Raw genomic sequence first — 12897 nt, forward strand, 5'->3', positions numbered from 1 at the left:
AGCGATGTGGTCCATAGGCCTCTTGTTAAAGTGTCCTGTATGAGACATTACCCCCCTCCCACCCACGGGCTTTCACTTCTAATGAATGACTTGGACCCTGATTCTTGAATCTTCTTCAGGGATGGATAACTTCAATAGATGTCTGTGTTTAAGATTATGCTGTACATGACACCTTTTTTTCAATGGCTGTGTATCATTATAAAGGCAGATAATCCCCGTTCCACTGGAGATAAGGGGGGTTAATCTGTTTAATGATCAATGGATGGATTAGGATTTTAATGTCTTTAGATCACTGCTTAAGTTTTTGAGATTGTTTATCATTTCTTTATTTAAAAAGATCTATGAGCATGTATTTCCAGCTGTGTCTGAATATCCAATTTTTCCTTTGATGGAAAACTAATTTGGATTCACACCATTAGCCTCTTTTGTAATTCTGTCTTTCACATTTGTGTGTCATCCTTATTATAATCTCAGATGAAGTCCTGGAGAGACAGAATGATCAGACTTCTAATTCTGAGGTTTCTAGAACTCTGTCAGGGTCTAGCCTGTCATTATACATGTAGGACAGTCATATACTTGCTACAAACATTGATTTACAGTAGTTGAATACTGTATAGCAAGAAAGAGTGTGCTGTACAGAGAATGTTTGAATTGAATTTTTTGCATCATGGTCATTTGTATTCCTTTAAAATCAAAAAGTTTTATTGCAACAGGTTTTTAGCAATAGAAACATGCAGAAGTTGCATGCACATGTGTTGAATATTTATAGCCTGAAGGTGAAGGTGAAGTAGGTCTCAATTATAATGTAGGAGTAGCTCTCCCTATGAATTTCCTGCAACGTTAGAATAGTTAAATATATATCTACTTCAAATACAAGTTGCACATAGAGGGGCTATTATGCAATAAGAAGTCTTTTTAACCTATTTTCCTATGAGTTGTCCACCTCTTAAAAGCTTGTATTCATAATCTTTGCAATTAGAAACACTTGAAATCATCTTAGACTGATTTCGTACATGAATAATATGGGACAAACCATAGTAAATAGCATGTGATTATTATTGGTTGCTATGGAGGAAAAAACCAGAATTTTTACTTTCTGTTTTGGTCACATGCTGCAACAAATGCTGGAAATTTCTCTAAAAATAAATCTTTTTCTTTATGGTATCAAAAGTAATCTACAATAATATTTCAAACTCATTCCAATACACCAAAGGTATGTAGTATGTATATTTGATGTGGTAAGTGACTGCATATCATGATGGAGAGAATACACATATTAATGCATGTAAGTAAGGGGAATTGGTCTTGGGGAGTAATTGCCATTGACACAGTCTTGTTTTCTTTTGCGTGGGTTGATATTGCTGTGATGTACATTAGTATATGAACATTTATGATTAACCCAAATTAAGCTATTATATATTCCTCTGGAGTAACCACTGTCCAGCTTCTTAGGAAAACAATGCCACCCATGTTTTCCCTGTGGTGATATTAAGAGAACACAGTTCAGGTACTACTGAATTGCAAAGGGGCACTTGTTTATTTACACATTTAGAGAAAATATACCAAGAATCTGGCTCCTTTATCTAATACATAAAGAGCTACTTCAGCTGCTTAGTTGGCTCCTTCAATATGATTTTTTGTTTTCACATGCAGCCTTAGGGTGGGTTGACCCTGTGAATCCAATTACTGACTCCTTTTATTTTAGCTCCCATCTTGATCGGTAGATACTCCATGGGAATTTAGTAGTCTAATGGTATTTTCGATGGAATTTGCTATTCTTGAGATGATTACAATGCACTATAATGTTCCTAATGATTTTGGGGTATGTATAATATTTGTGATTTATGTTTTTGTTGAACAGCTTGTAATTATAACAGGAGTGTAATAAACATTTTACCTGGTGTTGCAATTTGTATTTGACATACAGCATATAATTTTTGGAATTCTTTTTCAACAATGTGTGGAAGTAGACTCAGCGGGAACAATTTGAATTGAAGGTCACGGGGAAGGGTTTGGGTTATTAATTGGACCCACTGTTATCTGTCTTGTTGACGTAATACAGCATGTTATTTTGGCATCCCTGGTTTCTCGTCATCATTTTAATACCATTATCTGTTATCCTGCAACGCCCAAGTAATACGTGTACACCAAAATGATCATGATATTCTCATCACCCTATTTAATGCAGGATTAAATGGTAGTTTATATGCCTGCTGCAATGTTGCTGGCCGCTGTACAAGTAAATGTTGGAAAACGTTCAGTGAAAGTGACATTTTATCAATGTATCAACTGCTTTTTAAATCATTATCAAACAGAAAATTAAGCTGTGATTGAGTTTTGATTAAGCATGCCCTGGCTGCCACCCCCAAACCAATTGATTTTTACACTTATCTATATATTATATATACATTGTATAGTTTTGGCAATTTGTTCAACAATTTCATGACATTACGCCAAGTGAAAAGGATATTTTTGAGGCATTACAGAACGTTTTGCGGTAAAATTGTCATTTTAGTAAACGTCTGTTCAGGTAGGGTGGTCTCTTTATACTGTTTGGTGATGCATATATTATGGAACTAACAGTTCTATGAAATTATAAATGTGCTTTCATATTTATTATGCCCCCCCACCCCCCACCCCCCTTCAATGTTGTCCGCTCAATATCTTGAGAACCATTCACTTGATGATAATGATATTTCATATGTGGGTTGGTTGTGAGTAGAAGAGGACCCCTATTGTTTTTCAGGTCCAAAGGTCAAGGGTCAATCTACTCTGGACATAAGAATATAATGTCTGCTCAATATCTTGAGAACCCTTTGCTTGAAAGACATCAAACTTGGCACACTGGTACATCCTAAGGAATAGATGATCCCTATTGATTTTGAGGTCATATGGTCAAGGGTCAAACTGGGCATAGGGATATACTGACCATTCAATGTCTAGAGAACCCTTTGCTTGACAGACATCAAACTTGGTACACCAGTACATCTTCAGAAGAAGATGACCCCTATTGATTTTGAGGTCACATGGTCAAACTATCTATTTTGTATTGCTTATAGGAGTTATGAGATCGATCACTGTTCGTTACCTTCACCTTTTATTCAGTGAATCTTTTCTCTTATATTTCTTTTGAAATTGACATTGCTTTCATCATGCAATAAATACATGTTTGTTTCAACTAGTTCCATCTGGTTTTCTAGTACCACCTGTGCAAAATCATTACTGTCATCAAGGTCAAAGAGTGCATTGGCTGTTCCATCTAACGTAACAAATGGGTCAACCATATGATATTTTAGATCTTAATTCTAGTTTATATTTTTAAATAATACATAAAAATATAAATATAAACAATAAAATGTCTTTGTTGTTTCATCAGGTGATGAAGGTAGCAATCATTGCAGAAAAAATTTGCATTTTTTCTGCAAATTGCTAGCTACCTTCATCACCTGATGAAACAACAAAGAAAGCATTTTATTGTTTAAGTAGATGTAAAAGGATGCAATTCTTACATATATAGGCTGTTGTGATGTGAATAATGGTAGAACACATCAGAATCACTCTCTTTTGGTGTAATGATCCTTATAATTATTTGTTTCCACACTTGGTATATGATAACATGGAGATGTTTACCAGACTCTCTCCTAGACAAAGGGAGTGTTCGGTGTGAAGACTGGGTGATTGATCATGTAGTCAGATAGAAACAGAATGCAGTTGGTTGAGGATTTTTAATTTTTTGAACCTGTGAACGTGCAGAATTTCAAGTGTCTCAAAGAGTTAAAAATATTATGTTCAGCAGGTAATTTTTGTTTTGAAAATAATGCAGCAGGAAAATGATCCTCACAGTCATAGGTGTTCTTTACTGTACGACTGCTGATAATTTGTCTGAATATTTGAGAGAAAGTTTTTGAGCCCATTGAAAACAGATAAAAGTACTCAAAAAATCCTGGAATTTTGAAGTAAAATCTATTTTTAAAACATTTGAATGGTCTGTCAGAAAGGCAATTTAATCTTCTGTCCAATGACCTTATTGTGCAAGGTGATGAGTAACTCGGCATGAATGTCCTTTTCTTTAACCTTTAATAGATTTGTCACATTTCTCACCATTATGGGGATTCTAATGGGTTGGTATTCAATTACCAGCTAAATTCTGTAACCTTTCAAGTCACTGTGTAGATGTTATTGGTTCTCTCCTAATGATGGAATCAGTTCATCTGGGCCTACAAACCATTCTTGTGAATTATTCTCTGCAGAAATGGCTAACTAAGTGATATTTTTCCTTATCAACTTGAGTCGATTGCTTTTTCGGTAATTTGCTTCGGAAATCTGCAGTATAGGGAACAGGAAGCATTATACGCACATTGAATTGAGGGCCACGCTGCGAGTTTTGGATACACTGGATCAAGCCACATAATATAACCAAACTATAACAGTGCCCAGAATATTTTTAACAGTGCACAGGAAATATCATTGAATTGGTAATATGATATAAAGGTTATAACCATTCAAGTCTTCCCTCTTTTCAATTGCTCATTACTGGTACCATTTCTTTGAAGCTATCTGAATCCACCAGTGCTTGTTGGACAGTTCTTGTGTAAAAATTGATTTCGGATCATATTGCCACATTTCTAAACATTGAAGGAGTTTCTGATATAATCTTGTAATGAATATTGCTGTTACATTTGAACCCTTTCTAATCTTGATATATATTTTGGGGATCCATGAGATGAAAATAGAATTATGAAGTATTCTTGATAGTTTCTTAACAAAGTCTTCTTTAAAATCTGAAGAACAGCTTCATTAACTTAGGATCTGGTAAACTTTTGAGGAAAGTGATATAAAGAATGCCATTCATTCTTGGAATATTGCAGAGAGAATATTTATTTTGATGTCAGTAATTCAGAATCTCTATTTTGAGTTTGTTTTCCAAGGTGGTACACCATACCTCTATGCCATTACAGTTAATGCAGTAATAATTTCATATAGGTGATAATTCTACAATATGCAAAACCTAAATGTGAATTCATCTTCATGACCATCCTTTGAACAATTGCCAAACTTTATTATAAAGATGTGCTTCGGAATGAAATATAATGTGAATTGATATGGATTTATCTGGAATGAAAAGGTAAGGATGTTTTTTCTTAACAGACAGCAACGTTTAACATGAAATGTCCTCACAACTTTCTATACAAAAAGTATCATATTATTTAATTGCTTTTTCTGGCAAATGCTGTTCATCTTTCTTGCATCACAAGGTATTTCTGCTAGTCTTTTTCAGAGGGGTGCATTTTATGATGGAATTGGCTAAACAAATGGAGCTGTAAAATCTACTATAAATTCTCCTTTCCCCATTTCCCCCTCCTTTGCCATTTTAATTTTGATTGAGAGAAATGATGCCTTGTAGTTATACTGTCGTGGTAATTTCTGTTAGTAGAGTTAAATAACTAACAACTTAATTATGCTCCAGTACGTCTAACCATGCAATGTACACACAAATCTTTTCTGAGTTTTCAACTTTACTGGAAATTAGACCTTGTAAAATTTGTCATACAGTGCTATGATATAAGGAAGTATGATGTATTTTGTTACAAGCAGAGGTTCCATGGAAAAAGTTCATAACAAGAATTTTTTTTAGGACAATAAAATATATATAAACTTATCTTATCTATAACATAGAGGGGGGGGGGGCTATGAAGGTCAAGGCTATTTGTGAGCTTTTGTGGGCATGAGATCAAATACCAGTCTTTTTATAGCTACAAACAGATGTGATTAAAAACTCTTTTGTAACGTTTGATATCTTATGTGTGGAGATTACAATCGCCATATGCATGAAGGGTTCGTGAAGATAAAGAGATATTTTGGGAAATCTTGAAAGACAATTAAATTGGTCTCTCAATGCCCTTTCTGAATATTTTTATTTGTCCTGAATTTGTTTTATTATCAGATTTAATTCGGAATTTTTTTTTTATGTTACATAGAATTTGAATCCTTCAGCTAAGGAGACTGAGATTCAATGTATTAGTGTATGTGAAGGTCATTTAATGTGAAGGTCATTTTATGTGAAGGTCATGTAGTCAACCTTTGCCCATCCTCTGCTACATTATGTTAATGCAGCGAACAGGTCATCACTAAACTTGAATGTAAATTCTATTGGTATTTGCCAGAAAAATTGCACAAGAGAAAAGACAAAATTTCAAGTTGAACTGTCTGGCCAGTGTAGAGAGGTGACAACTGCCCTTAAGCTTGATAGCCCAGACAACATTAACACCCAATTATTTATGGCCAATCAGTTCTGCTCCATTCTGCTGCTGATAATGCATGTTTATCAGTGTCTTTTATGGGGAATAAGGCTATGAATTCCAAAGTGATAAAAGAATTAGAAAGTTGTTAATGTGGTCTGTGAAGTTTTGTCTCTGTGTTGTGGACAATAATAGTCCTATGCAACACTCATCCCCTTTGCCACGTAATAATTTGTGAAGAGTTTAGATTTTTATATTCACCAATTTATGTTTCAATGCTTTTGAAGTTATCAGGTATGTGTAATCGTTTGAAGTTGAAGGAAAACTCCAATTCATTTACCTATATCAGTAGTTTTGGGTACAACATTCAGAATACCTCAAAGAGAATGGAAATATATATTCACTGCATGGTTTTCTGTTTCCAGACAACAAAGTATGCATGTTGTAAATATTTTTGTGAATGACTGACTTGTTCAGAAGGTTATGTAGTGGTTTTAGTCAACGAACCACACTCTTACATGTGTTACAGTCCTATATTGTAAAATATGAATGGCAGACATAAGTGGCCTCTTCAAAAGAGGATGGAACCAACAAAGAGCTGACAGCAGAAGAACTCGTTGCTGTTTCCTGCAGGATATGCAATGTCTGAAAATCCATTATGGAGGTCTATCTTTGGTATGGGCGGTTCTTGGTGGTATTTCCTGTTGTAGTTGTTACAAATGTTGGTCATGCTACTGTTAAATTTGAAGCAAATCCTCATTTCCTTGGAAACCACTACTTGTCAAATTAGCATTTCATTGGAAACCGTAAAGTCTATCTAGGATTGAAAATGAGTTATATGCAAGGTACATCATGCTCAGCACATACGAGGGAGAGGCAGGTTTTTTGATTGTCCAAAATCATTTTGAATCGTTAACTGGAAGGTTGAAAGTTGTTGGTTGAAAAATATTAGTTATCAATATAGATTTGTCAGACTGTATATCAGACTGTATATCAGACAAGGTGCTTTCCATTAGAGACCTATAGATCTCTTGATTTGAAGTCTTCACTGCTAAACTGACAGACCGTTGGGACATCTGTGGTAGAAATACATTGGAAGGACTCCACATATCTGGCCATTTTGGCCCATTTACCAATCAATGACTGACCATAATTAGATTTAGTCAGGCATTATAGAACCTTTGAAATCCAAATGCAATATGGGGTCTATTTCTCTTGGTATCAGATTTCATATCATTTGCAAACAGGGAGGACATGGAGAGAGCATTGGATCAATTCTGGTGATATTGTTCAGGATTTTGTTTCTTTAAAAATCTTAATAATAAATATAAACAGATACTTGGGTTTTTTTTTCTTTCATCAATGAATGAAACATTTTTTATAGTGCAGAGATTAAATAATTTGAGTCATTTCCTAATTTAGACCATTTATAGAAATCATCTTTCAAGTCTACAGCCTAAGTGGGTCATTAAACAAAGTGCAGATTTTTTTTAACACCCATACAAGGGTATGTATAATTTAGGGGAAAACCCCCCCACATAATAATGACCTGCTGATGACTAGTGTGAACAATCATTTCCATTACTATATTTGTGCAATATTGGATTATAAGTACAGGGACACACAGTCTTATTAAAAATGCATGAAGATGTGTACAGATTTGGAGCTATGAAATATTTTCATGATTCCACTTCACGGAATTGATTAAATGTGACGTCATTACTTCCTACTAAGTCAAAGTATTGACTAGCATTTGGAATCTGATCACTTGCTGGCTATCATTTCATTGGTTGTTTAAATTCCTTGTATGTCAAGATATCTGTATTTAGAACATTTGACGCATTATGGTGTTTATTTTGATTGGAGGGTGGATATTTTTAACACCTTTTGAAGAACTAAAGCATGGTTTTACTGATGCAGATGATTGGAGACATATATGGAAATAGCTGCAGGGAAATTTCAATTAATACAGTTTTACGGACAAATAAGATTACAGATTATTCCTTGTGTTTTACATCATCATACACTGAATCCCAAGACTTAGCCATCAATATGTATGTGTGTGTGTGTGTGTGTGTGTGTGTGTGTGTGTGTGTTTATCAATATGTCAAATAGTGTATAAACTTATGCAAAACAAAATAAGAATGATTTTCAGTGGGTTTTTTATTTTAACAGAGAACTGTGAGCCCCCAGATGCTCAGCTTTTCTCAAATGTTTGATCACAGTCGGACAGGGAACAACAACAACAATCCACACAGTCATTACTCCAAAGACCAGGTAAGTGATTGTAATCTCCAAAGTATTCATAAAATTCACACAGAAACAGATTTCAGTGGCCCCATTCCAGTGTCGGTTCAGTTTTTCATATTTGATGGCATTTCTGAAACGTTAATTTAGTAGGTAAATGTATTGAAGAACATACTATATTGGTTATACATCCAGTAGATGTTTAATATCTATATTAATTTCTTGAAACTTCACTGTTTTAGTTTTACCCTTTCCAAGTTTGTCTTTTTTATTTGTAGTTCATAATGATAGATACACACTGTGTGATGTTACTTTTGGTAATGATTGTGTCTGGCTATGCCAAAACACTCCCTCTAGCTCCACATGTCACCCCAAACTATTTGTAAACTTTCTCCGTATCAAATTTACAAGTGTCAAGTAATTGAACCAGAAAAAGTTAGTAATTGTCCAATTTACTGAAATTAGATCTGTACCCAATGCTACCAGGTCTTTTTTGTGCATTGGGGGTTGTGTTAAGCCTTAGGGCACCTCCCCAGCTATTGATATCTGTTAATTCCACCCACAAAAGTCTCAGTTACAAGAATTTCAGATCAGTCATGAAAATTCAAGGTTAGAAAGTTCAGAGAGAGTAGCATGACAATTTTTGCAAGCAAAGCTAATCTAGAGAAATCAAAATGGGCTATTACTTGCTTATTTTCCAATATGGAGTGCTGAAATTTATGATGGACCTAGTCAATTGATATGTTAGCATATTGATTTACTGCAGATATTTAGGTGGTGTTCGTTGTTTGTATGATTAGGTATCATGATCTTCTTTTGTTGTTCACTATCAGTTAGGACACAGAATCTATTCCATTTTGTAACTTGTACCTTTATATACCCTCTGGGCCCAAAATTGGAATAAATTACTTACTGACATGTACTTAAGTCTAATTTATGACTGAAGAAAAATGTTTGAAGTTCAGAATATGCCTGTCTTGTTTACAGTAATACCTGATTATATTGTAATCAATCTGAATTTCATAATTTCTTACTGTTACACGACTAGACACAGGTTAATACCTGTTGTTGCTACCCCTTGGCAGTCAGTTACAAAGCAGTGTTGTCTCTTCTGCACAAAAAATCCATTAATTATTCTTTGATTTTTTTGGAGGCTGATTTTGTACATTATTACTGTATGGAGCCGGTTTGTTCATTGTAACTATATTGCCTCAGAGATTTTATAGATATTGAAAGTTCAAAACTTGAATACAAGAACCATTGATAATTTTGATTTGTGTGGACTTGTTTCGATAAAGTCAATATTTTGAAAAAACATTCTATTTAATCCTGGAAGCAGTAAGTGCTTAAATCACAGTTGACTTGCTTGTTGGTGAAAGTCGTGTTTACCTTGGTCTATCTCAGGAAATAACACTATCAGATTGGGTAAGGATATCATAAATTGGTTAATTTCAATAAGTGCTTCCTTAACTTAATTGGAACAAATTTCTTGAATGAATTAAAAAACAAAGTTGTTGGAGTTGTAGTTATATCCTGTTTTTTGCCACCTGACGGTTGGCATTTATATTTATTCAAGAGCGGTCTTGCGCAGCTCAGAGATGATCGAGGCGATGTGGTATTTAAGCGAGCAGCAACACTGAAGTGTGTTTAGTATTTAGCTAGCAGTTGTTGCTATAGGAGGTGTATTGGAAATTATTTCCTATGTCATACGGTTTAGTGTAATAGGACACTGAAAGAGAAAGACTGAAATAGACTATTCAAAGGATTTATATGTTGTGTGGAATTTACATTTAAATAAGGTAACATCTGTTTTCATGCTAATAACAATTTTGATTTTTCACTAAAGTAGCAAATTTGTAAATTACAGCAGATTAGCAAAGCTGGTGTTAATTAATTTCACACAAATTAATTCACTCAAGGGGTAGGGGGTATTTCGTCTGTCTAAGTTCATGGTAGGAACTGTTTATTCAGTAGTATTAATAATCAGTATGTTTATAAAAACAATCTTATAATACTAACAATCAGTCATTGATGTCTTTGGATTTGCTAAAATATCATGATGGTAACTTGTTTATGAAGCTAAATTTTCAAAAGATTCTGAAAATCACTACGTACATAAACTTGTTTATCTATAGATCAGGAAATTTACAAAGTTTTTTGTATACAATTTAATCCACTCATGGAATGAAGTCATCGTTGGTTTTGAGGAAATACAGCTTTATGTATTTTAAGAAAAAATTCTAATGATCTCCATTATCAAACCCACACATTGGACTGTCCATTAGCTATATATAAACACGAAACTCATCTCATGGACAGAAGTACCACAGGTTGATTGTTTTTGTTCAGTTACAGACAGTATTGATATTTCTTATTTAACTGATACTTGATTGATGTTTGTGATGTGATATATATGACGTGAATGATTTTTTTATCCAGACCTTGATATTTGCTGATGGAATACTAATGGCAGGGTCCATGGAAGCTTTGATTCAACACCTTGTCCCAACAGATGAATACAATCCAGATGTAAGTCTATACTCACAATTAATATGTACAAACAAGTATCAAATGATATGATACCTGTAAATGGAATATTTCTTAATAATTTGTTCATCTTTTTAAAATGAATTTTGTGTTTACAGAAAACCTATGTGTTTGCCTTTCTGCTCAGCTCTAGGCTGTTTATCCGACCTCATGACCTTCTTGATGAAGTTTGTCAGGTAAATTTTTGTGTGAAAAAATAATAGTTCAATATTAATGATTTTAAAAGAATGTGAAATTTAAAAAAAAAACTTGCATTATGGGTCACTGTATATTAATAGCGTTTACATTTGTAAGTTTAGACACATTTGCTATATATTCACTGTTCACTGACCATAGACATCATAAATTTGTCAACTTTGGACATTCTTTATTTCTCTCCATGTGATTTTATGTTAATATATACAATGACACAGTTTAAAGAGATTTATTGCATTCCCATATATTTAACCACCTTTTTGTATAAAGTACAGTTATTCCCCTTTTGATCTGTTTTATTAAGAACACATGCATTAAGATTTCAATTCAATCTTGCACTATTTTTTTTAAAGGTGTGCATCCTGCAGCAAAATCTGTCAGGGGATAAATTGAGAAAGGAGAAGTTAGGCAAGTTTGGTCCTAATATCATTCAACTGCTAAACGAGTGGGCAGACATGTTCCCATATGATTTCCGAGATGAGAGAATGATGAAAAAACTGAGAGAAATAACACAACGAATTCTGGCTATCTACCCGGAACTCAGACCTGATGTCACAAACACTACACATTCCCTGGTGAAAAAGGTTTGTACTTACAGATAGTTGATTTCTTTTACAACAGCAACTCATTTTTAAAATGCTTTTGAGAAAAAAGTTTTTTCTGGGAAATCATTAAATGTGCAGTGTTTCCACAAAGTTATCTAATAGGAATATTTATAAAACATGAATATATTGACTGAATATTGATTTTATAATGTGTTGCCATACTTGTTGGAGATTTTGAATTTGATCATTTTAACTTTTTAAATTAAAATCTCATTGCTTTTTAAAAAGATCTCCTCTTTAAGAGATAACTTGTCTGATATATCGGGCTTACTATTCATTTTATCTCTTCTGCAGTTGACTGAATTACAAAATTATGAGCAAGATTTAGCCAAATGGAGTAGTGAAGCAACTTTAAGATCGAATACTCAGGAAGTGCCAACGGTATTTAAAGTTTTATTATTCAATCATGTTTCGTGAGTCACAAGGAAAAGCAAGTTTTTATCTAATGTTAGGTTGCCATGATACTGGAGGTGCATGTGACGGAAATCACAAATCAATCCATTTAACATCAATTGAAAAGCAAATGCAATGTTAACCATCAGATTGTAAATAAGTTTACGTAAAAGCTCAGGTAAATTAAAGTTCATGCATTCACCTGTTGGCATTTTGAATTAATGTGGCATTATATTGATAAAGTGTGTATGACTTTTTAAGTGATAAGTTTGTTAATGGTTTAAATTTTTTTTATATAGACAGATATAATTGAAGTTTGTCCTAGTCCTCTCGAGTTGGCTCAACAACTTACCCACATAGAGCTGGTGAGTCTATCAAATCCTCCACCAATTCTTCAGAATTTTGTCTCCATTTTTGTACAGAGAAAGTGGATAGAAATCTTTGTATTGAATTTGATTATTGATGAAATATTTTTTTCTTTTTGTAGGATAGGTTAAGTCACATAGGGCCGGAGGAATTTGTTCAAGCCTTTTCAAAAGAGCCAACCACAAAAGAGGTAATTACCCATGTTACTCCTACCTAGGAATTGAAACAGGTTATCAGATGAAGATTTAACAATGGTGCAGTAAAGTTTTATTACCAACAAATCTAGCATAAGTGATTTTGATTTT

General features: G+C 33.8%; 1 protein-coding gene across 5 annotated transcripts in view; it reads left to right on the forward strand.

The window, feature by feature from the left end:
* LOC125670472 (ras-GEF domain-containing family member 1B-like) overlaps positions 1-12897 on the forward strand; it is a 47176-nt gene that overhangs the window by 31323 nt on the left and 2956 nt on the right. For all 5 annotated transcript variants that reach the window (XM_048905661.2, XM_048905662.2, XM_048905665.2 and 2 more), the window contains 7 exons: positions 8415-8516; positions 10926-11015; positions 11132-11209; positions 11582-11812; positions 12128-12214; positions 12526-12591; positions 12714-12782. In XM_048905661.2, coding sequence (XP_048761618.2) covers positions 8415-8516; positions 10926-11015; positions 11132-11209; positions 11582-11812; positions 12128-12214; positions 12526-12591; positions 12714-12782 — 723 coding nt within the window. The remainder of the gene's footprint in view (positions 1-8414; positions 8517-10925; positions 11016-11131; positions 11210-11581; positions 11813-12127; positions 12215-12525; positions 12592-12713; positions 12783-12897) is intronic.

The sequence above is a fragment of the Ostrea edulis genome, chromosome 4, assembly GCF_947568905.1.
Source record: "Ostrea edulis chromosome 4, xbOstEdul1.1, whole genome shotgun sequence".
In the NCBI taxonomy this organism is placed as follows: domain Eukaryota; kingdom Metazoa; phylum Mollusca; class Bivalvia; order Ostreida; family Ostreidae; genus Ostrea; species Ostrea edulis.